The 26,983-nt window shown below is 44.5% G+C and overlaps 1 protein-coding gene across 2 annotated transcripts; it reads right to left on the reverse strand.

The window, feature by feature from the left end:
* Positions 1-166: 166 nt before the first annotated feature.
* On the reverse strand, positions 167-26,983 carry Ropn1 (rhophilin associated tail protein 1). Of its 2 annotated transcripts, none has more exons than XM_028886369.2 (6): positions 26,784-26,983; positions 13,607-13,734; positions 10,494-10,611; positions 8,979-9,140; positions 2,036-2,211; positions 167-351 (listed from the first exon to the last, which is right to left on the reverse strand). In XM_028886369.2, the coding sequence occupies exons 1-6, from the start codon at positions 26,814-26,816 to the stop codon at positions 285-287; spliced, it is 684 nt and encodes a 227-aa protein (XP_028742202.1). In that variant the 5' UTR covers positions 26,817-26,983; the 3' UTR covers positions 167-284. The 2 variants fall into 2 exon arrangements, with proteins under 2 accessions (XP_028742202.1, XP_028742203.1); XM_028886370.2 differs by lacking the exon at positions 26,784-26,983 and adding an exon at positions 25,349-25,439.

Here is a 26,983-nt window from a genome sequence, read left to right on the forward strand (position 1 = left end):
GCAACCAGCAATCACAGAGCATCACAATCACGCCAGTTGGCCTCCTGTCTTTTAAAACCCAATCTGGCTTTGACTTGAGATGTGTTTTGTAGCCGAGCTTTGTCAGCCACCTTCGCACCATATGCAAGTGTCTTGCCCCAACAACTTCACATCTGAATTCCACACGTTCCTGGCTAATTGTTTATTAGTTGTGCCAGTTGTAAAAGAAAATTGACTTTGGATGGTGTTCAGCTACGCTGAATGACACCTCTTTATCTTCCTTTAACACTGCCAGAATTGCGCTCTTATTCCAGCCGAACCCTAGGGTTTTGAGTGAAGTCATTCACCTTGATTAAGCCATCAGGACCAATTCTGTTTGGAAAAAAACAGATATCTGGAATTAGTTTTAACAATCAATTAAAAAAGTATGTTATATGTATTTACATATGTATATATCACCCCAAATTAATTTCACTGCCGCTGCCCTCAGGGCCCTCATTCTCTTCTTTTTCAATTAAAAAGTATTATTGTATGTGCACAATGTATGTGTGGAGGCCAGAGGACAACTTTAAGGAGTTGCTTCTATCTACCATCACATGGTATGGTGGTTTGAATGAGAATGGCGCCCCCTAGGCTCACATATTTGAGTGGTCCTCAGTTGGTAGAATTGTTTAGGAAGGTTTAGTAGGTGTGGCCTTGTCTGAGGAAGTGCATCACTGAGGGTGGGCTTTGCAGCTTCAAAAAGCTCACGCTATTCCCGGTGTCTAGATCTTTCTCTGCCTCATGCTTGTGGATCAAATGTAGGCTCTCAGCAACTGCTTGTGGCCGTGCTCTCCCGCCATGATGGTCATGGCTCTATCCCTCTGGAATGGTAAGCAAGACCCCAATAAACTCTTTCTTCTGTAAGTTGCCTTGGTCATGGAATCTCTTGACAGCAATAGGAAAGTCATCAAGACACATGGGCTCCAAGATCAAACTCAGGTCGTCAGGCTTGGCCACAAGCACCTTTGCTCCAGAGTCTTCTGCTGGCCCTTCTTTCTTTATTCTTGATTGCTTAATCTTCTGCCTCCCTCCCCTTCCTGTTCCCTCTCCCTCTCCTCTTTCTCTTCGGCTTTCTTCTCTGTCTCCCTCTGCCTCCACCTCTTCTTCCTCCTCTGTTGGTCAATTTAAGCTAACCCAGAGGCACCTGGCAGGTTTATTAAGACCCAAGTTCCTGGGCCTCATCCCAGAATTCCTTATCCTATAAATCCATGGTGAGCCTTAGATTCTGCATTTCTAACATGCTCCAGGTGGGTGCTTCTTCTAACTAACCCCAGAAGCCCTCCATGGATAACTTTCCTGTTCTGTTGCCTCCTTTTCTCAAATCAGTATTTTATGTTCCTCAGAACAGAGAAGTATGCAGATGTTCCTTGACTTACAATGGGGAGCAAGTCTTTGACTCCCTGTTGTAAATGGAAAATAACATGTTGTGGGGCTGAGGAGATGTCTCAGGCGTTAAGAGTGCACATTGCTCTTGCAGAGGACCTGAGTTCACTTTCTAGCACCCATGTTGGTTGGCTCTTAACCATCTGTAGCTCCAGCTTCGGGATAACTGACATCTTTGGCCTCCAAGGGCATGTGTGCTCACACCCACATTACCACAACCTCCCTGTCATTAAAAATAGCAAATCTTTAGATGTAAAGAAGCTTTTCTTTTTCAAGAAAATATCGTGTCAATAATGTGCTTAATACACCCAGCCTATCTGGGCCATCCCAGCTCAGGCACACAGTAAACTATTAAGTATTGCTTCCCCTAGCAATATAAAAAGGCTGGTTGGGCCAGACAGTGATGATGCACGCCTTTAATCCCAGCACTCGGGAGGCAGAGGCAGGCGGATCTCTGTGAGTTTGAGGCCAGCCTGGTCTACAGATCAAGATCCAGGACAGGCACCAAAGCTACACAGAGAAACTCTGTCTGGAAAAACAAAAACAAACAAACAAACAACAACAACAAAAAGGCAGGTTGGGAGCTGTAACATGGTGTACTTTTGCTCTCCCTTGCTGAGGGTTTACTCACACTTCTTGTTCAATATAGTTGAGCATCCTGCTGACATGGGATGAAGAGATCTCCCCATCCACTTCAGCGATATATGTGTAGAGAAACTGGAAGGTGCTGAAAGGAATCCGGGGTGGTCCTCCATCATGGTCACAGGATAAGACTTCACACACTATCTTGAGAGTTTTGGCAATGGTCTAGACATAAGACAGAAGGAGGAGAAAATCACTCTTCCAGGGTAGATCCCTGAGATCAGTTTAGACTCAAGAAAGGAAATGAAACTGTTGCTCATGTAAGATGGAGTGAGGCTGGATCTAAGACTCGGGAAAGCTTAACATGTGTCAACCAATTCATTCTACACATACTGACTACCTTTTTTTCCTTGGAGGAAATTCAATTTATAAACTGATAAATTAAGATATTGTTAAGTTTACTTAGAATAACCTTTTCAAAGGGGAACCGACCTTTCATCCTATAAAACTAGCACTGTCTAGGGCCATCAGTGCTGGGCATCAGCCTGATGGCCTGAGTTAGATTCTCAGGACTCACGTGCTGAAAGTATTCCAGAATTAACATGCCTTCCCAGTGGGAAATCACACCGAGTACATAAAGACTAATAAAGGAGAAACTTTTCACCATAGTGCAGGAGTAGTTCTGGCTAATGCACAGAAGGGAGCCGGGCTTGAACATAAATGCCCATCAGTTTACGCAGTTTCACGGTCCCAAGTTACATTTTGAGTAATTAAATATGTTCCAAGGTTTGGTTGTTTGGACGAATCTGGAGACTTACAGTGTAAAATATTATTAGAGTTAGCTCAAGCCAGCCCAGGCTGCTCTTCCCAGGCAGCTGTTGACCAAGGGTATCCTGCCTGCCTGGTGATTTATGCTTTTCCTGATAAAAGAACCAGAGCGCTCCTTTGGCTAAACTCTGTTTTGTGTAACATAGCGTTTCCTAAGCAAGTTTAGTTGACCCTTTTTAACATCAACTTAGTATTCCCAGTTTTTCCTAGAAGAGAACCAACTCCTGCAGGCTGGTCTCTGATCCCGTGCACATGCACACATCCATGCATAGTAAGTAAATAAAAAAAAGAAATTAGAAATATTCCTTATTGCCTTCCAACCTTATCTTCTAAAGCTTAGAGAAATTCATCTATCTAACTATCTATCTATCTATCATCTATCTATCTATCATCTATCTTTCTTTCTTTCTTTCTATCATCTATCTATATAAATACATATAAAATACTAGATACACACACACACACACACACACACACACACACACAAGATACCTGGGGCAAAGCCATAATAGGAGAGAAGAGTTAAGAGGAGTGTACTGTTTCTAGAGAGATAAGAGTCCTACAAGACACAAACCCATTCTTCATTGAGATCCACTCAAGTAAAATCATCTAATTAATATATATAATATATATATACATATATTATATATATATATATATATAAATCTCGCTGTCCTGGTTAGTTCTTATTGTCAACTTGCAACTTGGCACAACCTATAAGTACCTAGAAGAGGGAGCCTCAATAGAAAAATTGCTTTGATCAGATTGGCTTGTGGGTCTGTCTGTCTTTATGACTAATTGATGTAGGAGGCACAGCCCACTGTGGGTGACACCATCCTTAGGTAGGAGGTCCTGGACTGTATAAGAAAAGCTATTGCTATAAGCTAGTGAGTAGTAATCCAGTAAGCAGCATTCTCCCATGGTTCCTGCCTTTACTTCCCTTGATGTGGACATGGAAACATAAGGTGAAATAAATCTTTTCCTCCTCAAAATGTCTTTGGTCAGATATTTACCACAGTATCAGAAAAGTGACTGTTTTTACACACACACACACACACACACACACACACACACACACACACACACACAATTTTGCTGGCTTGCTAAAGCTGCCAATGTAAAGATACACCCTCCAGGGCTCAGTCAAGAATTAGTCCCGAGTGGTGAGCTAAGTGCTGGGGTGACAGAGCAGCTGCTCTATGTCCTTATGTGACCGGCCAAAGATGTCCCCTGCACTGGCAACTTTCGTGGCCGTTCAGCTCCCATCCCTTTCTGGAATGCAATGATTGTCTAGATGGTGCTTCTTTGACTGTGAGGCTTAAGAGGATGTGAATAAATCTGGCTCATCTTCCTAGAGACAGCTTTACTGAATGGCGGTGATTTTAAAGGTCTTTTGCCCTAAGTAACTACTATTCATTTTGAGTTACTATTTAAATTTTATTTCCATTCAACTAACATTTTATAAAATAGGATCTTCAATATATAATAGTATAAAAAGTATAAGGGATAGATGTCAAGCAACTATTGAGGTTTGTCGTTTTGTAGTAGATCGGTCTGTTGGAGCCCCAGGAAAACACTCACCTAGGAAGCCTCGTCCTGGGCAGTTGCATTAACCTGGGGTGGGGTCAGATGGCAAGATGTGTGTGTGTGAGGCTGTCGTGGGTTGGGAAGGCCTACCTGTGAGATGAGGTCAACAGGAGAGTGATTTGGAGTATATTTGCAAGCATGAGTGTGTGTCCTGAGCTGCATAATTCTCCCCACAGTATTCCCTACTTCTCTAAAATAATTATGTAACCCTACTTCATTATACTGTCCTCTTTTGGGGGTGCTGCTATAGACAGAACTGTCTTCCCCTCAAGTTCTTACGTTGAAGTCCTAAGTCCCAGAATCTGAGAATTTAAAGAGTTAATGAGAACTGAATGAAATGATGCACACCTGTAATCGCAGCACTCAGGAGGCTGAGGCAGGAGGATGGACAGTTCAAGGCCATCAGGAGCTATATAACGACCTCCTGTCAAAAAGCATAAAACCACACCGAAACGCCACCCACCATAAGTGTTAAAAAGTGAATTAATGAGATGAGGATGCAATGAGATGATTAGGCCGGGCGGTGGTGGCGCACGCCTTTAATCCCAGCACTCGGGAGGCAGAGGCAGGCGGATCTCTGTGAGTTCGAGGCCAGCCTTGTCTACAGAGCGAGATCCAGGAGAGGCACCAAAACTACACGGAGAAACCCTGTCTCGAAAAACCAACCAAACAAACAAAAAAGAAGAGATGAGTAGAAGGGACCTTAGTTCAGCGTGACTGGTGTGCTGGGTGTGACAAGAGTGAGGTGAGAGACAGACTCAGAGTGACACAGGACGAAGACGTTCCCCATACACCAGCAAAGGCGGCTTCGGAAGAAACAGCCTGCTCACACCATGACCTTGAACTGTCTGGCCTCCAGGACGTAAGACAGTACTTTTGGTTGTGTAAACCACCCAGCCTGTGGTAAGTTGTTATCACAGCCCTTGCAAGCAACCAATGCTTTCCACCTCAACTGTTTACTGATGACTGATACAGGCCTTTAAATTCTAATGTCCTCATCCTTACAAAATATTTTATTTTTAGTTATGTGTCTGTGTGTCTGTGTGTGAGCATGTGCACAGGAGTACAAGTTCCTCAAAGTCTAGGCTAGGGTGTTGGTTCACTGGGAGTTGGAGTTACAGGTGGATAGGAGAGGCCTCAAGTGGCTGCTGGGAACTGAGCTCAGGTCCTCTGGACAGGTACAAAGTGCTTTTAACCACTGAGCCATCTCTCCATTATGTTTTAAATAAGTAAAACAATATCATGGCTACATAATTTCTTGGAGTGGAACTTTTTGAAAATTTAATTTTAATGTAAACAGATCTTCACGTTCTCATCTCAGATTCATGTGTGTGTGTGTACGTGTGTGTTTATGTGTATATGTATATGGCAGTCTCCAGCATCATACAAGACTTTGTTTTAAAGTCAGATGTGAACACACTTAGTCCATACATGACCTCTTCCTGTTTATGTGCAGCCATGGTGGAACCCTGGGGGGCATTATGGCAGCCTGGAGGAAGGAATGCTGAACAGGAAGAGACACATGTCTGCCAGTCATAGCCTGTGGAACCATGCATGACAGGTCCAGAGAGCTCAAGGCTGAAGTCACTATCCCTGTTTTCTACTGGAGTAATAGTTCCAGCCATTAGACTCTCATAATGGGAGCAAAACCTGCTCTCCCAGATGGGAAAAGACGGCGGCTTGCTCGCAAAGGAAGGAAAAATTCCTAGTAGACTGGTCTCCAAGGACATATGCCTAGATGGAACGCAAGCCCTCCACTAAAGGGTGACACCTTGACTCTCTCAGTTGGCTCAGGCTTCTATAATAAAGTGTTTTAGACTCAGAGATTGAATACAAATCAGAAATCTGTTGCTTACAGTTCTGAAGGCAAAAAAAGTTCAACATGAAGGGCTGACAGTGACCTGTTCTTCGTAGGTGGTGATTTCTTGCTGTAGTCTCACGTGGTGGAAGGGTCAAACAGCCTCTTCCAATCCCCGTTTATAAGACTCTAGGGTCCCTCTTCCTGAGAACTGCACTCTCGTGACCTAAGGCTCCACTCACAATGCCATCTCCTTGGGACTTAAGATCACAACATCCGAGTTCAGATAACTGCCTGGCTACAGCACTGACCAGCCCCACAATGAAGGTCCAACATAATACAAGTGTATGCAGTGGGCATCGGCTACGCCCATGACCTTGGGCTATCTGGTCTGATAGGCAGTGCGTCTCATCTGCCTACCTGACCGCTTAAGAGGGAGGAGAAAGGGGGTCGAGATCTCTTGGGTGGTGAAGACCGGATCACGTAGCATGAAGCAGTGTGTGATCGGTCCCCAGTTTTCCAAGGACTCTGCAACTGGATTTACCTTATCCTGTATCAGTGAGTCTGTTTTCCCCATAGAACCCCTTAATTGATTGGATATATATATATCCATTGAGGTTCTCATTACAGATGTAGGCATTGTTCCTGGATCCACAGGCACCTTTGGTACACAGACTGTACTTCCAGGCTGACTCTACCTCTGCATGTTCTTTGATGGGAATAATGAAGGGCATGCCGCTGTTTTGGTTGGGGCAGATCAGTGGGACAGAATGACAACTTGTTATTTTGACAGCTTCCTTGTTTTGGAAGAGATGGAGAAAGATACAGCTTCACCTCCTGGCTTCCTCCCAGTTTGGGAGGCAGGCACATCGGAGAAAACTTGCCAGGTACATGGTGTGCAAAACTGAAAGGGAATCGGAATGTGGCTTTCCAAAGTCACCCCCAGGCTACTGTGAGAGCGGGGACAAGATGATGATGACTCAGACATCTCACACAGTGGCAAGAGGCTTAGACCAAAGTCAGGGAGCAGATGAGGACAATGTACAGCAAACATTGGGGGGTGGTGGTGGCAGCAGCAGGGATATCTGAGATGGGCCAGTGGGGACCGTTATGATGCTTTAATCAAACCAAGAGATGCAAAAGCCAGAGTGACCAGACAGCTGCATTGTAAGTGAAGACCAGAGGGCCTAAAGAGGCCACACCCCTTCACTCCAGATCAGCCCTTTCCTAAAACACTCCATTGCTACCCTGGAGAAGAGCAAGGAGAGAGGAGAGGGTTACCTGTGGGTGGTTTCATTTGCTGCAATGATCTAAGCGCTAAGATCAAATCTACTTAGTTCCCTGCTCTGTCCTTTGAGGGCGAGGCAGATGAAAGTCAGAATTAACAGAGAAAGGGAGTCTCGGAGCATCCTGTTAACGTGCAGCCTTATGAGACTGTGATAAAATGCGTGCATTCTTAAAACAGTGTTCTTTTGTGATTTCTTTCACTCCTTGAGGCTTCCCCCGACTAATGTGAGCTTGGTCCTGGTTGACAGCTCATTTGCCCCGTTACACTTGCCTCCCCTCCTTGGAGAAGAGCCCTTTATTCATTATATAATGTTTCTATGAAAGACAATGGGGGAAAAAACCCCAAAACCAACCACAAATAGTCCCCTCTTTCCTTCTCTCTGGAGATTATGATGGCTGCAGGGGAAACCCACGGGAAAAGTTGGATTACAATATTTCTGCTAAATTTACCCAGGCATAAAAATGCCAAGTATGTGTTCAGAGCACAGTTGAAAAGAAAGACCAAGATCGTGCTTGGCTGTGCTGAGATTCAAGTTACTTTCTCATCCTTGTTGGCCTGTGAGGAGGCAACGGTTTCCTCATTGACTTCCACATGTATCTCCGGGCTTTAGAAATCAGTAATGACTCACTTTCCAGAAACCATTTCTGATTCATTTTCGTTCATTATCAGTGACTGACAAGAGTGAATCCACCTAGACGATACCTCAGTTTTAAATGCACATAAAAGCTGGTTTCAGCATTTTTTCTTTCAAAACAGGAAGATGGCTTTTCCAATTTTCAAACTAATTTGGGAAAAGGCCTGAATTGGCATGAACTTCCTCTCTCCGTGATCATGATTCTAGAAATCAAAATCTTCTCTTTTTCCCCCGTTCCTTAAAAAAAAAAAAGTTTAAAATACTCTTGCTTTCTCTTTTTCTTATGTCCACTGTGTTTACCAGCAGCTTTCTATAAGGCTGAACACCCCTTTAAGGGCTCTACCAGAATGGCTTCTAGGTATCTAGACCCCACAAGTAAACAAGACTTATCATACAGCTAGAAGTTATGAACGAAGTGGGCAGAACAGGCTGAAAATATATCTGAGGGCAGTGGTTGAAAGTCACAAATAACCCAAGGCCTAACTTGGCCAGCTCTCTGCAGAGCCTGGTGATAGCTGCCCCCTCCTCCCCCTGCTTCTTGCTTCTGATCATTGAGCCTGGAAATGACCTGATTCAGAGAGCAGAAGAAGCACAAAAGGCAGTTTTCCTTTTTACCATTTCTGGAGAGCTGGGAGGGGGCAGATGGATTGTCCTTCCAGGCCCAGAGACAAGTTATGGGACATTTCAAAGTTTATTTTTTGTGTACTGAGAACCGAACCTAGGGCCTCACCCCTACGAGACCAATGCGCTACTACTGAGTCATGCCAACCCTCTGCCCGATGAGACACAACACACACAAACACACACACACACACACACACACACACACACACACACACACACACACGGTAACTTACGACTCCAAGGGAGCTACAAGCAAGAGCTAAAAACTTCAGCCATTCAATCTCCTCCGTGAAGCGACCCACATTCATCACACTGTTAAACAGATCTGTTGGGAGATTCAGCACTTTCCACATCTGGGCCAGCTCGTCGGCGTGGATGATCAGTCTGCCACCAACCTGCAGGACAGAGGACACACAAAACACATATGAGACTGGCAAGCAAGATGTTCGGTGTTCTCCCAGCACCAGGAGGGGGATGGGGAGCTGGAGAGGCCAGAGGATCCCATTTGACGTTGTCTTTGTGAGTTTGTGATATAGCTTTAATATTTTTAAACTCCAGATGTTGGAATTATGGCAAGAGATCCATTTATAGTACATTCTGTTTTTTTATGAAGCCTTTATGGTCCCTAGGTTGTCCCTGTAATGCAGATGGGACACCAGAGACTTGCCTGAGACCTCTAATGAGGGGAATCAAGAATGACATTGTCACCAGGCAATGGTGGCACACGGCTTTAATCCTAGCACTCGGGAGGCAGAAGCAGGTGGATCTCTGAGTTCGAGGCCAGCCCTGTTCTACAGAGTTCTAGGACAGCCAGAGCTTCACAGAGAAACCCTGTCTCAAAAAAATCAAAACCCAAAAACCAGAAAAAAAAAAGTGACATTTTCTCTCCCAGACTACTCAGTTCTCTGCACCAAATCTCATGTGTGTCCCTCCTGTCTCTGAAATAATGACATGTGGCTGATCTATAGGGTTTAGGATGGATGATCTATAGGTTTCAGGATGGATGTGTAACACTGTTTGGTCCAGGAACTTAAGAGCTGCCATGTTCACTCCAGAGAAAACTTGGCGGTTAAAAGGTAGACAAGGATGGATGGCTAATGATACAGTGAGGGGGCAGATGCCCCATTAACTGTCCCAACACTTTGCCGGGGCCCCTGAGCCCAGTGAAATGCTGAGCCTCTGGAACCCAAGCTCCAGCAAGTCCCCAGTCACCCAAGCCTCCCCTCTCCTGTCCCCTAATGTGGGGCATCATGCTGCTCAACTGTATCCTGGGAACTGGCCAAGCCACCGGTTTCCTCAAGCCAGTCCCTCCTTTTTCCCTTCACAGGCTAACTCCTAAGAGAATGTGTGGGGATCGGCAGGGTTTGCCCTTCAGGCTGAGCTGTGTCTGCACCTGGGTTAGTGGTCAAAGTACATAGCATTCACCTCCTCTCCAGACCGTGGAGGACCTCTCATGGTCTGGATCCATCAGGGAAAGGCTGAGGCGCCTGGGGAGTTACACTCTCTAAGAAGGCAACATTCACTCCACTAAGGCCCTGAATATCATTCCAGATCTGGGGGGAATCTGTGGTAACCCCAGGAGACAGCTCATCATTCAACTTCTTCCAAACTGACGGCTGTTTCTCGGAAGGAAGACCCACTTTCACGCCAGGATTTAGTAACCTTTGGGGTGGTGCTAATGACCAGCTGCCTGGCGGAAGTACAGGTGGCCCATTCAGTCTCCAACATCATCCCCGAATGCTCCATACCCGAGAATGCAGGACCTTCAGCAGCTCGGGGGTCAGCTCAGCCCAGTTGGACAAAGTGACTTGCTCAGACCTCTCTCTTGCTGGAGGAATCTCTCCACGGGACATGGCCCCAAAATATCTGCAAGAAAAGGGATAGGGAGTAGAGGAAGGTCCCAGGCTCCAGCGACCTCTGGATACTTTCTTTTTTTCTTTTGATGGAAGTGAGTGGATTAAAAAAACAACAGTATTTTACCATCTTTAGTTCGTTTGCATATGGGAAAAGTCTGATCGTGTTATTTCCACTTTAGGGAGGGAAGAAAGCCTAGGGAATATGAAGGTTTTCTTTTCTCTAAGAATAACGAGGAACAGCCAACAAAAACTTTGGCATGCAATCACCTGAGGCATATCCAATCATGTCCCCCCTCCATCCCTTCTTAGTGTTTTATTCACATAGACAAACAGAGATCCTAGGACATTTACAGGCTATCTCTGTGTGTGTGTTTGGTAGGTGGGGAGAAGGTGCTTATATGAAAATAAGGGCAGATAGAATGTTCCAGGAAAAGTGTTTCTGGCCTGAGGTAGTGAGGCCTGCCTGCGTGGGACTTCGGCAAGGGGGAGAAGGGCTGGCAAGGCAGGTCAAGGAAGGGACGAAACAACTTGATAGGGGGCAGATGAAGGCCCCCCCCGAAAACTTTCAGTTAAACACGCCTGCTGTACGCCACGGCTTTGTGGGATGGACTTCGTTTTAGGGGTGATGGGAAAGACAGGTCAAGTCCTATTTCAAGGTTGGCATGATGTAGAAATAAGCTGCCTGCCACAGGGAGTGGATGTGAGCAACATGGTGCCAGGGTCTGTCCCCATCAAAAGTCTTATGACCCCTGAGTCACACACTTCTGCCCCTTCCTATTCCCCATGCCCCACCACTTTCCCCATTAACCAGGTAGTATAAAACACAGGGAGTGTTTTAGAAAAGGCCATTTCAGGGTCGATATACACGATGGAGCTAACTGTTGCCCATCTCTGAGACACAAAGCAAGCAGAGCTAAAGAGACATGGATCAAAGCAGTAACTTCCAGCCCCTGGCTGGAGGTCCTCTGCAGAACGGGCTGTAGACAAATGTTTTGACACTTTTGAGCGTATACATGAGCACTCCCTGGAGGCCGACCAGTGCTTGGGTGGGAGCCAATGGGATGCCCAGAGTGGGGTGGTGGCCTCTGTAATGGCAGGGATAGCGGTACCACACCACCCCATTATACAGACGTGCCTGGGTGGAGTTACACTTGGCGCTCTCTGAAGAGCGTTGGAGTTGTTAGTGTCATGGGCTAGAGAACATGGAAATAAGCCACACCCCTGGACTCAGTCCTCTAAAGCTCTGAGTTCCATTTGCAAGTGAATGATTCCATGGTTACAGCTGTACAGATTTAGGCTGTCACACACGCCTGCTGCAGGACAAATTGGTATGTGCCCTGCTGATGTCAGGGGTATTGGCTTCTACCTTGTCGGGGCTCAGGGAAGGAAATTCCTGCATGTGATGAATTAGACAGCTATTTTAACTTGGAGAAACTTGATAGAGTTCCATCTCCTAGGATGCTACGAGTTTGTAAGCCACAGAAAACGATCCAGCGAGTGCTTTTGATGTCTAAATGTGATGGAGAATGTTCTTAGGTCATGCTTTTTTTTTTTCTTCATTGTAGTTGAAGTATAAACTGATCTTGCACGGATGTCTAAAAAATGTATAGCACACCATATAATATGGAGCAAGCAGGCTACAATGGTAGGGAGTTTTCCTCCATAAATGTCAGGGACAATATCAAGAAATGTCATTTTTCTTAACGATAATGCAGGAGCACAAGAACAATAAAATGGAGTTTTAAGCAATCATGTGGCATAAAGCAAAGTCTGTCTGACTGCCAAAAGAAATTAGTCTTCTGACATTAAAGTGTAATCTTAGAGGTAATGCATATAATTCAAAATAGAAAACGACACAGGATTCATGACTAGGCAAAGCAACTCCCTTGAGGCCATTGAAAAGCACCAGGGCTTTACTTTCCTTCTCTTCTAAAAAGCTTCCTCCTGGCTCAGCCTCGAGCAGGGGAGCTTGTGCCTTCAGAAAGGGCTTCCCAGCTTGTCTCCACCATCTGCTGGCTACACCCACTCACACCTCAGGTTCCCTTTCCCCAGCCCCTCGGCTCCACAGCCTGAGGTCTCTTCCCACAGAGGCACCGCTAAGGAAGTAATCATCCAGCGAGAAAAAGCTAGAAAAGGATCCAGGAGCGTCTTGTTAGCTCCCAGCCCCGGCACCAAGGCTAGCCCAGTTTCCTGCAGGCACGTGTAAGAAGCAATTTCATAGGTGAGAGGCTGTCTATGCGAAGTGGCCACAGTGAGGTCAGCCCCTGTCGTGGAAGTTCACCCACTGAGAGCAGCCTCTAGGGGGGCCCTTCAAGGAGCCAGTGTGCTGCTAGAGGCTCACCATAGAGCCCGACTGGACCTCCTCACCCAGCTCTGCCTCCTTTTCCAGAAAGCCATGTGACCACGGACATCTTCATGCAGATTGGGAGGTTTAAAAATAATAATAATAAAGAAAATAAAAGCCCCCTCCCCAAGACGGGATGCAAATGTCTTTATTCTGGCACAGGTTTGAGTTTCCACAGCCATGAAGGAAGGTGTTTCATTAATCAGAGGGAACCAGCTTGGAGAGAGCCCACCTCCTCCTTCCCGCGGGATCGCGCACCGCTCCACTAGGTGTATTGCTGCCACCTAGCGGTGAGAAGGAGAACACGCTCAGGCGTAAACCAAGGAAGGTGAGTTGAACTGCAAATCAGATTCCCAAACTCCTTCCAACCAGGACAGGCAGTTGGGATGCAGTGATGAGCTAGGTGCGCGTGTGCTCAGAGTGACGGTAAGCTAACTGGTCCTCTTTGCCCCAGGACACTTGGCCTACTGTCCTCAGGCTGCTACGAGTTTAGGGAAGGACATTCCATCCTCGTCCTGCTTGATGTATTTATGTGTGGATTTTCAAAACTCAGCTTCTCCTTAACAGCCCTCACTGCCTGACTGCGGGCTTGCCAACCTCTTCAGTTTCCCACAAACCCTCTTTCTTTCCTTGCCCCTGCGCTCTGAGAGGAACAACTTACTCGGCGGCCCACTGGATGAGATCCGGAGGCTGGGTCCGAATGGCAACTTTGGTAAACTGCTTTAGCAGTTCCGGCAGCTCCGGTGGGATGCATACTTGCTTGTCTGTCTGAGGCATTGATCTCTTGACCTAGGCACACGACAAAACAGAACACGGGAATATTATTTGAGTATTCAGCCATCATGAAGCGTAAAGGTAGCAGTCTGGAACAAGAGTTTCCCCAGACCTTAGGTAGCACTTGTTTTGGAGGGGCGGCTAGCCCACAAGACAGATGCAGTCTAGAAAGCAGCGTACTAATCTTTACATTGTGCTTGTAAATAGTTATGTCCTTTACATGGGGGGGGAAAAAAGAATGCTTAAAACATAGAGGCCAGCAGACGTAAACAAAAATATTCCCTAATTATGTCGTCCCCAAATCTTGGATGTTTTCTTGTGAAAAAAAAAAAATCAACCTATATATGTATAGTATGTGTGCCCGTGTGCCTGTGCCTGTGTGTGTGTGTGTGTGTGTGTGTGTGTATAAATAAAAGATGGGGTTACACAAAGCAGCTTATGCAGCACTGAATCATGAACACCTTTCTGTGTTCCTTCAACAATTCACTGGATGAAAATTGTAGCAAAACTGACTCCATGAGTCCTCTTCTATGATTTGAGACTAGGTTATTTCCAAGTCAAGGTCATTATTAAACAGTCAATCGATGAACTTGTGTGTTCTTGTTTACTCTCACAATTTTCATGTGCAAAGGTCAGTAGAAACTAAATTTCAATTTTTTTTGAACTTTGATATAATTTCCTGGGTTAGCAGTATCGCTGTGCAGTAATCTCCCCTGATGCTGACAGATGCACCGTGTCCCAGCTCCCAACCTGCCTTTTTGTTGTTGTTGTTGTTTGTTGTCTTTTGTTTTTTCCAGACAGAGTTTCTCTGTGTAGCTTTGGTGCCTGTCCTGGATCTCGCTCTGTAGACCAAGCTGGTCTCGAACCCACAGAGATCCACCTGGCTCTGCTTCCTGAGTGCTGGGATTAAAGGTGTGCTCAACCACCGCCCGGCTTCTGTGCCCACGTTCTAAGGAATCACATTTCCAGAGTGTAACAACACATTTGTTTCTCCTTTTCCCTTGGGGAGTTACTGCTGCTTGACTGACCTCCCTTTCTTTCTTCTGTTCAAACCTTACACAACCCCAGAGTTCATCTTTCCTAGAAAACCTGGTTAGCAGCAAATATTGTTGGCGGTACACGTTTTGTATCAAATCCTGCTCTTCCTCTTTCACTCACTGAAGCAGAGCTGGTGACTGTGGAGATGGCTAACAGGTGTACAGCGGGAGGGGTGGCTGTAAACAGTTTATAGTGATACAAACTTTACAACCATTTACAAGCATACAGTAGTTGAAATTATATTTGGATGCTGTTTGGCAGAGTCAGTAAACTTCCAGATTTCAGTGCTGTGTGTGTGTGTGTGTGTGTGTGTGTGTGTGTGTGTGTGTGTGTGTGTATAACACCTGCCACCAGGCATGTACAGAGGACTTTCCCTGTCGTATATGACAATAAAACTATTCCTGTAAATCTGATTTTTGCTTTAACTGTGATCTATTTATTATCAGTGTCAATCTTTGCTCATGTGTGTTTCAAAGTATTTTTTAACTTGCTCTTAAATTTTCACATTGTTTCTTGGTAACAAAGTATATGCTTCCATAAACCATCATTATCTGTTTCTAATAATTTACATTTGTTCATTTGTGACTAAATCACGTCCTTATTCTAGGCTTTTTGTGTTGGAGGAATTGAAAGCAGGGTCTTGTACAGGGTAGGCCAGGGCTCCACCATTGACCTTGGGTTTTGAGACAAGATCTCACTGAATGGTCTAGGTTGGCCATGCACTCCAGATTCTTCTGCTTCCCAAGAGCCAAGATTACAGAGCCACCATGCCTGGCTAGTTTGGCTTTTGATGTTAAACTCAAATCAGACATTTAATGGATTAAAAAAAATAATGACTTTTTTGTTTATAGAAATTACAAATGTTTCTTTCTAAAAACGGAAATGGAAAAGAATGCAATCAATTCAATAAAATCTTACTTTAACATTGTAGAAAATTTCAAAATATTTAAATTTATTATATAGTTCTTGAATACTTATATTGAAATATTACCATTTTAACTATTACATTCAATATTTTCTAAAATTTCCCCTTACTTAACAGCTCAAATTTTCAAAAGCTTCAACTTGACTTTCTTTGAAAATTGATTTTTGCTGCAGCCCCAAAACCACAATCTCCTCAAACACTTCATATACGCTATTTCCTGCTGTAAAGAATAATTTTGGCTTGGGGTTTTAGTTCAGCAGTAGGGCACTTGCCTAGCAGGTGAGAGGCTCTGGGTTGGTCTTCTGCTCCAGGAAAAAAAAAAAAGAATATTCTTAAATATTATAAATTTTATTAATTAGCTCAGCATTTTTTTTAAAAACTCACAAATCATTCAGTAATTGAAATCTAATTCACTTAGGGTTATATAGAGCAGACTATTTTTAATTTGTACTCTTTTCTCTGTTCAATTTTTGTAAGCCTAAAACTGCTTGGGAAGACCAGCAAAAGAACAAAACTGTGCCAGATAAATTATGCCAAGGCCTTAATAGAGACGTTCTAATAATAAAATGTCTCTTGTGAATGAATGTACATGTGCCACAGTGCACCTGTAGAGATCGGAGGCCAACTTCCAGAAGGTGATTCTCTTCTTCCCACCATGTGGCTCCCAAGGATTGAACTCAGATCCTCAGGCTTGGCCGCAAGTGCCTTTGCTGACTGAGCCCTCTTGCCAGTCCCCAAAGGATCGAGATTCTGTTTTTAAAAATTACCTTGTGTGTGTGTAATTTTTTACTTTTTGTTGTTGTTGTTTTCGAGACAGGGTTTCTCTGTATAGCTTTGCGCCTGTCCTGGATCTCTCTCTGTAGACCAGGCTGGCCTTGAACTCACAAAGAGGCCTGGCTCTGCTGGGATTAAAGGTGTGTGCCACCACCACCTGGCATTTTTTTATATTTTTTAATTGAGAATTTCATACTATGTGTGTAATGTGTTTTGATCAAATCTACTCCTGTTCTCTCTCCTCTGGTCCCCCCCTCCTACTCTTCCCTCCCAACTGCTTTTGTTAGTGGTTTAAGTCTATCAGCATTCGCTATTTTAGAAATCAAAACTGAGAAATTTAATTATATTTAAAGCAGAAATAAATCTCTTAGATATTATTGCAGGCGGACATGTGCTGGAGAAGTAGCTGACAGTCCATCTTACAGGAAACAGGAAGTCAACTGAGACACTTGGAGGTATCCTGAGCATCAGAGCCCACCCCCACAGTGACACACTTCCTCCAACAAGGCCACACCCACTCCAACAAAGCCATGCTTCCTAATAATGCCACTCCCTATGAGATTATAAGGGCCAATTACATTCAACTACCAAAACTTGCCTCGGTGTTTTAGGATGCTGCGTGATAAAAGGCAGTTGTTGAAATTTATCAATTTCCGATTAAAAAAAAAAAAGCTGAGCTTTTATATGGTGTTAAAAAAAAATAGGGGTTGGGGATTTAGCTCAGTGGTAGAGCACTTGCCTAGCAAACGCAAGGCTCTGGGTTTGGCCCTTAGCTCCGGTAAAAAAAAAAAAAAAAAAAAAAAAAAAAAAAAAAAATTCATGACAAAGCAAACTGTAAAAATGTTGGTTGTTAGGCTGCCAATTTTTATGACGGAACCAAAATATTGATCAGAAGCCAGGAAGAAATGAGGAGACAAATTGACAGTGTAGACACAGTTCTTTTGATTGCAAAGAAATAGTTTCCAGGTGATCCCATCGACCAACGGCCCCTGGTACTGTCTGAACAGAGTGAGAAAGGGAAGTGACCCAGGCCAGACACGGGGCAGCACTTGGCGCCAGGCAGTGCAGCGTCTAATTAGTTAACATAGACTGAAGTGGTTTGCCAAGTTGGTAGGACGATGGGATCTTTTAATGTTTCTGATCACCTGTTAGAATTTTAAGAACACCAGCCTGGGCAGTGGTGGCGCACGCCTTTAATTCCAGCACTCGGGAGGCAGAGGCAGGTGGATCTCTGTGAGTTCGAGGCCAGCCTGGTCTACGGAGTGAGTTCCAGGACAGCCAGGGTTACGCAGAGAAACCCTGTCTCAACAAAAACAAACCAAAACAAAAGAAGAACACCCAAAACAAAGACATTTTGAGATGGTCATGTGATTCGAAGACTGTGCAAGCCGAGGGAGGCTCTATAGAGAGGCTCCTGTGGTATTAGCTCAGTTACCACATTAAGTGGGCTATGCCGACGCTCCACACTTTCTCCAGTGCTTAGGCTGTGTCAAGTTAGGCTTCATACAGCTGGCAGTCACATTTGACCCAGGTGGTTCTTAGAGCCTTGCTCCATGTTCATTTCGTAAAACCTAAGCTTTACCATAACACATCCATTGCAATGATCCCCACTTTACATCACAACTACCAGGTAGCTGACCTACTAAGCGTTGCTGTCTAGTATCTGCTCCCCAGCGACCCTAACCCCAGTTTCTTAATTCATCCCTAGCTTGCTCCCCACCCCAAGATTGTCATCACTACGCAGAAGACAGGGTCACTTCCTACCGTCAATGTGTCGGAGTAAACTTCCACCTCAACCCCTTGGCCACCCTCCGTGTGTCTCCAGGTCTCTGGTTCCCTCCTCCAGCATTCAGAAACTCAGATCTTATCCTGCACAAGGCCCAGTGAACAAGACTGTGACATTTATCCCTTTGCAGTCTCCGGAAAATGCCATCCATGTCACCTCCACGGCACAGCTTCCATTAAGTTAGTCACAATCTGCAACTCCTTTTTAAAAATTGTTTTTTGATCTCATTACTCTTCGAATGGTCTCGTTTTCTTCCCTGCTGGACTTCTCAGGCTGGCCCCGGATTGATTCCCCTCCCTCTGCAGAGTGTCTCCTTAGCTTCTTCTGGAAAATCTTCCATCCGATGACTGCCTTGCCACGAATTTCACAGATATAAGTGAGCAGTCTTTCTCGTTTCTAAATCTAATGGTTCCTCCGGTGACATATTTTCTTCCACGATTCTCTGTTGCAAAGTTCCCTCAAGAAACACTTCATTCCATTGGAAACGGTTACGCCAGCTTGTTTGTCCATACTGCGTTTAGTTTCTAAGTGTGCTTTATGTTGCTCATGTGACTCTTTTATTCCCCCGAGACAGGGTTTCTCTGTGTAGCTTTTTTTTTTGTTTTTTTTGTTTGTTTGTTTTTTTCGAGACAGGGTTTCTCTGTGTAGCTTTGCGTCTCTGTAGCTTTGCGCCTTTCCTGGAACTCACTCTGTAGACCAGGCTGGCCTCGAACTCACAGAGATCTGCCTGGCTCTGCCTCCCGAGTGCTGGGATTAAAGGCATGTGCCACCAACCGCTCGGCACTCATATGACTCTTTCATCACTTTAAAGAAACATTTTCTAAGGGTCTATCCCGCCCCCCATCCATGTTTCTCCTTTAGATTGTTCTTGTAGATATTGCATGTGCACTTGAAAAGAAAGTTGAGTCTGTAGTTGCTGAGTGTCATGTTCTGAACATATCCGGAGGGTTAGTTAAGTAGTTCAAATCTTTGACATCATATTTCCTTTCCTGTTTGGCACTCTATGAATAACCAAGGAAGAAGTAAGATCGCCATCTAAACTAGGCAGAGTGGAACACACCTGTGACGCCAACACTTGGGAGAGAAGGGCAGGAAGACTGCAAGTTTGGATTATGTCACAAAATTATATCTCAAGGGAAAAAAAAGAATTAAAAAAGGAAAAATGTGGGGGAAAGTGTCTACATGATAATCTTTGTCTGTTCTTTTAGTTATGCACATTTTTACTGAATTTTCAAGCTGTTATAGAGCACACATATATATTATATATATAAATGTAAACACATATATATGTTTAGATTTAAAAATCTTCCTATTAAATGAGCTCATCATTATATTATAGTTTTCATAGATAATTATATATAATATTATATATAGTTTTAATACTTGTCTTAAAGTCAACTTGGCTTGTCAGTTTTATTTTGTTAATTTTTTTCATGATGCATGTATTCCAAAACTTAGCTTTTCAAAGTATAAACTCTTAAAGAATACTGAAGATTTCTCAATTGAATTATTTATATACTTTTCAACATATTGCTTTTTTACATTCATATCATCTATTTTTGAGTTTTGGAATTGATCGAATATTTTTAGTGATTTAATTTTTCTCATTTATTAGATTTTGAGATATACATTACTTATTCCTTCTCAGGTTGCCCTAAGGATTACAATCCTAATATGCATCCTAAATTTATTAAGTCTACCCTTAATTTACTTCTTGGATGGTGCAAGTAATTATAATTTAACTCAATATTCTCCCCCCTCCTGTACACTTGTTATCATTTATTTCTACATATAGTTTTATCACTGTTGACAGATGGCATGATCACTTCTTAGACCGTCAGTATTAAGCTATTTTTTTCCTCATGTAATTACCCGGTGTTCTCCTTTCCTGATGGCCAGCATTACTTTCTGGGATCATTTTCCTTCAACCTAAATGACTCTGCTAGAGGATGTAAAGATGCTCAGTGGTTAAGAGCGCATACTGCCCCTGGACCCTGGTTCACTTCCTGTGAGCGCCCACTTTGAGCAGCTCATAACTGCCTGTAATTCTGGCTCCTGGGAAGCTGATGCCCTCTTCTGACCTTCAGGGGCACACGCGCACGCACACACACACACACACACACACACACAAATGCACACCATTATGTAAGCCGAAAACACTTTGTAAATCTAGAACACGTTCTGCTTTCTTTCTCTTGGAGAAAAGATTCCCTGCAAGGACTATCCAGAACACTCAGTTCAGAGCCTGCGTTGGCAAATGTCACCAGGCAGGAAAACAGCTTAAGCTCCCAGATATCTTTCTGAGACTTTTAGAACACATTTTCAATGGGGGCTGACAAGACAGTTAGGTAAAGGGCTTGGCACACAAGCCTTCAACCCGAGTTTGATCCTCAGACCCCATAGAGAGATGGAAGGAAAAAACTGACTTCACAAAGCTGTCTTCTGACCTACCTCCACATGCACACTATGATATGAGAACTGGTGTACACACACACACACACACACACACACACACACACACACACACACACACACACACACTAAAAACAATTTAAACAGTTTTTTAATGTTTTGTTTTCACTTGAGACTTGAACTCGATTTTACCATATACTAGCCGAGAGAAAGTTGACCGTTTGTGACTAACTTGAACTCTATGCTGACAATCACCAAAAAATTGTAAATTCTCCACCTATCAGCTACCTATGGTGGCATTCTCTGACCCCATCAAAGCATCCCTAACTGACTTCTCTTATCCCCTCAATTGCCCGGCTGTCACACATCATAACCATATTAGGGTCATCTTTTTCTTTCCCATTTTTTTTTTTAACATTTTCTGTAGTTTGCGTCTATCATTTATCATTCTCGTCAGAGATCCGCCTGCTCCATTTTAAATGCCATGTTCATGTGTGTTTAACTTTTTCCAATTAGGAGCATAAAAACAAGCGTCATTTCAAACCACCACCACGAGGCTTACATTGGAAAACAGTTCGGTGTCCTCAGGATGGATGGATGAAGGGGTAAATGGCGCACACAGGCAACAGGCTGTGTTGTGCTGAGACACCCCCGTCCTCACTGTACCGTACTATCTCTCCTTGAAGGGGGCAATTAAATGTCAAGGATTTTTCTCCAGGACAGCCCCCATCTGAAATAAATATTATGTTTTCCGGTTCTCACAAATAATTAAGGTATCCTGGATAGCCTCATTTGCATTATGTAAAGTTCAATCTTAGCCCCCTAGGGTAGAACATAACTCATCCATCAGACTAGGTCCTAATTTTATGCCCAGATTTTTTTTTTGTCATTGTCTTTTTAAGCATGTTCTGACAGTTGCTATACATGAAGGGATGCTCAGAATAGGGCAGGCATATGGCAGCCATCACACACGCTCCATCTCACTAGTCCTCACAGGAACCAATGGGTAGGGAAGCTCTAATGTTAAGAATTCTCCACGCCAGGAAACTAAGGCATTTCCTTAGTTCCTCAGATCAGTGTCCTTAACCACCCAAAGCACCTCGCAAAAACCCTCAGTGGATCTTCATTTCTTTTCTAATCAAAATGACACCCTATGTGACTTTCAAGATCTCTACAAATTAAAGCCTGCTGTAGTGGACCATGCCTGTAATCCCACCACTCGGGAGGCAGAGAGAGGAGGAATGCCCAGGAGTTTGAGGCCAGCCAGGGCTACATAGTGAGGCCCTATTAAAAAAATTGTTTTTAAATGCGCCATAATTTATCTTATTTATATTAGCTTTGTTTATTTCTCCAACTTTATATTATTGAAGCCTGGATCTTTTACCCTGGGCCAAATCCATGATCAAGCCGATGCAGCGTTTGGATGCCAGCAGCAATATTGCTAGAAGGCTCACTTGAACTTATCCCTTTTTTGGGTAGTTTTTTTTTTTTTTCTCAAGTTCCCAAACTTGCATCTCCATCATGCTAATACCATAAGTTCCACATTATTTAACAGTTGGACAGGTACTTCTTTCCATCTAACCTACCTTAGTCACGCTTATATTTCAGAAAGTTCCTCCATGTTCATGCCATGACCCCCAAATGCCAGGTGTACATAGCTTGTCCATAGACTGCCACGCACTTCCTAAAGTTGTCTAATGTGATTTCCCGATTTGGGGATCTGGTGTACCTATTTGGTACAAGCCTTGCCTTTTCTAAGTATTTTTATGTAAGTATACAATGGAAGTATTTTTACCTAGGTATATGATGGAAGTATTTTTTATTTTTTTTATGAGTGAATTATAAAAACACTCCACACCGTTCCCCCTTTATGTGTTCTCCCTACTTCTGGTATAATTCTAGCAATTTTGACTCAGAGACTTGAAGTACAGGAACAAAAGCTTTCGAGTGAATGCACAGTAGTTTATAATACAAATCAGGACTATGTTCCTCTCCTGTTTCCATTACCATTCTCTATATTTATAACATGGCACTGTTCTTTTCTAGCATAACACACACACACACACACACACACACACACACACACACACACACACACCTACTCTCTCTCATAGCAAGGTGTAGCATAACACCCCAAATGGCTGATGCTCTAGTGAAGGAGCTCTCTTGGCTGCTAGAACAGGACTCTAGAGTTGGGCATAGCTTTAATTATTGGATCCTGGGAAAGCCATCAGCCCAATCAAACTTCGTGTGTTTTCTTGGAATTAGATTAAACACTGGAATAAAATAAATAGGTAAAGTAAATAGAAATAAATAGGTCATGCACACTGAATTCATGAAGGAATAGAAAGGAAGATCAGTGATTAAAACAGAGAATGATATCCAGCAACTTATGGGAGCAGATACAGAGTCCTTCAGCCAGATATTAGGCTGAGCTCAGGGAGTCCTGCTGAGGAGGGAAGGAGGGATCAGAGGAACCAGAGGGGCCAGGGACACCAGGGGACGAGGTTTATAACATCAACTGACCAGGACTCCTGGGGGCTCACAGAGATCAGGGAGCCTGTACGGGTCTGACCTAGGTCCTCTGCATATATATTCTGGCTGAGTAGCTTGGGGTTCTTGTGGGATTCCCAGTAGTGGGAGTGGAAGCTGTCTCTGACTCTTTTGCCTGCTTGTGGGACCCTTTTCCTCCTTCTGGGTTGCCTCATCCAGCCTTGATGTGATGGTATGTGCCTGGTATTATTGTAGCTTCTTATGCTATGTTTGGTTGATGTCCCTTGGAGGCCTGCTCTTTTCTGAAGGGAGGCAGAGGAAGGTGGATCTAAGGGAGAGGGGAGGTGGGGGAGGGGCTGGGGGGAGAGGAAACTGTAGTCAGGATGTAATCTATGAGAGAGGAATAAAAAAATTAGAATATGGTAAATGTCAAGGAGCCTGTACTAGATAGAACAAAGGAGTGGGGATAGATTAGAAGATAGTTTCCAAAGACTGGTGCTGATATTTGAACTGAGATTTAGGGCGGCCTGAATGTTTATTGTTCTGTTCTCATCTACCAGAACAGTCCCAAGTAAAAGGCAATTATTCAGTAAACATGTTTACCATTGAGAGAGAAGAAGGAATTCATGAGGCCAGGAAGACTTAAGCAGCTTGGAGGTTTTAGAAGCCGGTAAGTTTAGTAACTGTAGTCATGGTGCTAGTGTGGATGAAAGGGGACTGGTTGGGTCTAAGGCTGGATCTGTTAACAGCTCGAGGTCTGAATATAAAAGCCCTTCTGAGGCTTTGTACCTCAAAGGCAATAGGAGTCTCGAGATGATTTATGGGCCAGGGTCACACAGTCAGATTTTGCTGATACACCGACCATCATATCATGGCCTCTCAACTCCAGAGCCATCCTTCACTACCTCAGCAAAAATGGAAGTAGGTCCTTTCAATGTTATTCCTCTACCAGCTGTCATCATGGTAAGCTTTGCCTGTACAGAGCACTGGAGGGACATGGGAGGAGGCAGCCATTTTTCTTGAAGGTTCAGGTGTGTTCTTGCTGAACTCCAGAAACAATCTGAGTGTCTCCAGCACCTCCAGCTCTGGACTCACAGGGTCTCTAGCATCCTATTCCTGCTCCATGCCATCTCTCGAGTGTCTTACTGCTACAGTGCATGTCTGTGGTACCCATAGCTGGCATTTCTGTTTGTACTATGGTTTGGTAAGCAATTAAGTCTCTGTGTTAAAAGATCTGGTCCCCAGGGGATGCTCCTGAAAGGAGCCTGAACTTCTGAGAGGTGGGGTCTAGTGGTAGATTCTTAGTATATTGTGAGTTTGCCCCCAGCAGATAATGGGAATCTTAGATTCTTCCATTTCTCTTTGCTTCCTGGCTCAGGAGATGAGTGGCTTGATCTGCCACAGTTCTCCATCCTTACTTTATGATGTGTTGCTATTGCCAGAGTACAAAATTAATGGGATCACTTGGTCTTGAATTGGGACCACCAGAACTGTGATCCAGAGTAAGTCTTGTCTCTCTATCAGTTAATTACCTCAGGCACTCTGTTATGGTGTTGGAAAGCTAACACATGCTGGCACCCTCTTGGGAAGCTCAGTAGCAGAATGCTGCCAGTGAGTCACCATCTCATAAACTGGGTCTCTGACATCCTCGAGGGTCAGTTCTGTCTGGGTGGCGTCTCCGAAGTTTCTCTGACCTCCAGGGAACTGTGGCCACAACCCTCGACAACAAGCTCTGGATTAGTCCTATCCTGGAGCGGTCCTGCTCACGGCTGCTCCCTATATTTGTGACCCCTGCATACTTCAATTCTTCCCTATCTCTCTTTAGCCATTCCTCCATCACGCCAACCCCATTGGCGTTAACATTTTTTTTTTTAAATTTTTGTGATGAGCCTTCTTTGTTAAAATTACTTAGTGCTATTTCTCTTTGTTGGACCCTGAAATACACTGGCCAGGAGCTTCATGAGCGAGTTAGAGAGAACAGGGTGGGGTTTTGGGTAGGGAGCCCGGAGAGGAGAGCCTGGCAGTTCTTTGGGCACGAGATCTTCAAATCTCTTGTAAGTATGGAGGAACAGGAGGAAACAGACCATTGGGAGGCTGGATATACAGGATTCAGTGAGAGGTAGAGGAGGAGGGGGAGGAAAGGGAGGAGTAACTCCCAGCCTTCAAGCCGGGATGACAAGGGGCAGGGGAGGTGGTGTTACCTTTGTAGAACCGTCCAACACAGCAGGAGAAGTCCAGAGCAAATCCCCCTCCACTGTCACTTACTTTCAGGAGTTCCGTGCACTCTTGGGTCACAAAGCTTTGGAATCTTGGGTTCTTTGTCATCCAGACTCAACTTCTCAGCCTTTGAGGAGCATGACCGACTTACCTTCATTTCTTTCTTTTTTTTTTTTTTTTTTTTTTTTTTTTTTTTTTTTGAGACAGGGTTTCTCTGTGTAGCTTTGTGCCTTTCCTGGAACTCGCTTTGGAGACCAAGCTGGCCTCGAACTCACAGAGATCCGCCTGCCTCTGCCTCCCGAGTGCTGGGATTAAAGGTGTGCGCCACCGCCGCCCGGCTACCTTCATTTCTTAAAGTAGGGGAATGGTCTATTCCATCTGACTATTCGACCAGTCCAACATTTTGCAAAGTTCTTTTCCATTCTTAGAGCTCTTGGTTCGGGCAAGCTTCCTTCAATTATACATTCCAGGGCTCACCTCCAATTCTTACAACCCAATAAATGCCCGATTAAGCAAAACCTCCACGCCTCCCGGAGGAGAACACTGAGCCAACGCATACTTGCTAAGTGCTAATGAATATAGGTTTATCAAGTATCACCTATGGGCTTGTTTCTGGAATTTCATTTGGTTTCGTTGGTGTGGTCTAAAGGTTCAGTTATAGAAGTTAAGTTGTCCAGTTACAGGAATGAAAGGCTCCACACACTGGGATCTGAGTTGTTTTCGATGAACAGCTCTTGGAACTCAGGACCAAGCCAACGTACATCCTTGCTCTTATTTGAAATAGGGAGTGGTGGGCTTGGGTCATACAGTTACTCTGGCTTGTAATACACTTCCTACTTGACTTTTCCCCCTAGAGCTCAGCTTAGTTCTTCCCTGGCCTCCATACCAGTTCCATTACACCCTTTTAGTGACACGTAGCTCCAAGTTGACACGGTTTATGTGATTCTTCGATTAACATTTTTTTTTTCTCCGTACACTGCAAACCCCAGGGCGGGCTTGGTCAGTATTTTGCTCACTCTCGAATTCTAGTGCTAGCCTAATGCCTGGAACTCGGGTTCAGTAGATATTGGTAAAAAGGAAAGAGATGTACCAGTTTTTGGTGTGCCAGTCATGCCTGTTAGCCCCCAAACAGTCTCTCCTGAAACGTGTTCCGACACTCGTATTACAAATGGAAAAGCATGGGGGCCTCCCCAGATTCCATTGTGTTTCCAAGCCACAGCACACAGTATTAAAAGAATAAAATAGTAGTTCTGGGTCAAAAACACAATTTGGCCAGAAAGCAATACACCCCCACTTAAAGATCTCTGCGTGCCCTTTCCCTGTTCTGTGGGCAAGGAAGGGTTGGGAATCCCCGTGGGTTCCGCACGGCCATGGCAAGGCCAAGGCTCCCCACCCATTCTTCCCCTCCGGGGTGGCTACCTCAGATTGGCTCCCAAAGGGGCTGTCCGGCATCAGGTGACTCCTGGTCTCAGGAGGGAGGTGTGGGGAGTGACTGGGACCCTTGGCAGTGGGAGAGCAGCAGGACCTACTCGGAAGGGCGGGATCACCACGGACGCAAGCACCACTCAGGGCTTTGTTAGCGGAGTGCCTCGCTGGGCAACCCTCTGCCTGCCCACCAG

This window comes from Peromyscus leucopus, chromosome 12, assembly GCF_004664715.2.
Source record: "Peromyscus leucopus breed LL Stock chromosome 12, UCI_PerLeu_2.1, whole genome shotgun sequence".
In the NCBI taxonomy this organism is placed as follows: Eukaryota; Metazoa; Chordata; class Mammalia; order Rodentia; family Cricetidae; genus Peromyscus; species Peromyscus leucopus.

Bases quoted from the DNA above. Each gene is read 5' to 3' on its own strand.
- Ropn1 (XM_028886369.2), bottom strand. From the start codon at position 26,816: ATGCCGGACAGCCCCTTTGGGAGCCAATCTGAG. The intron at 10,612-13,606 runs GTAAGTTGTTCC...CTTTTCTTGCAG, and splicing joins CTCATCCAGTGGGCCGCCGA to ATATTTTGGGGCCATGTCCC. The intron at 9,141-10,493 runs GTATGGAGCATT...TCTGTCCTGCAG, and splicing joins TGAAGGTCCTGCATTCTCGG to GTTGGTGGCAGACTGATCAT.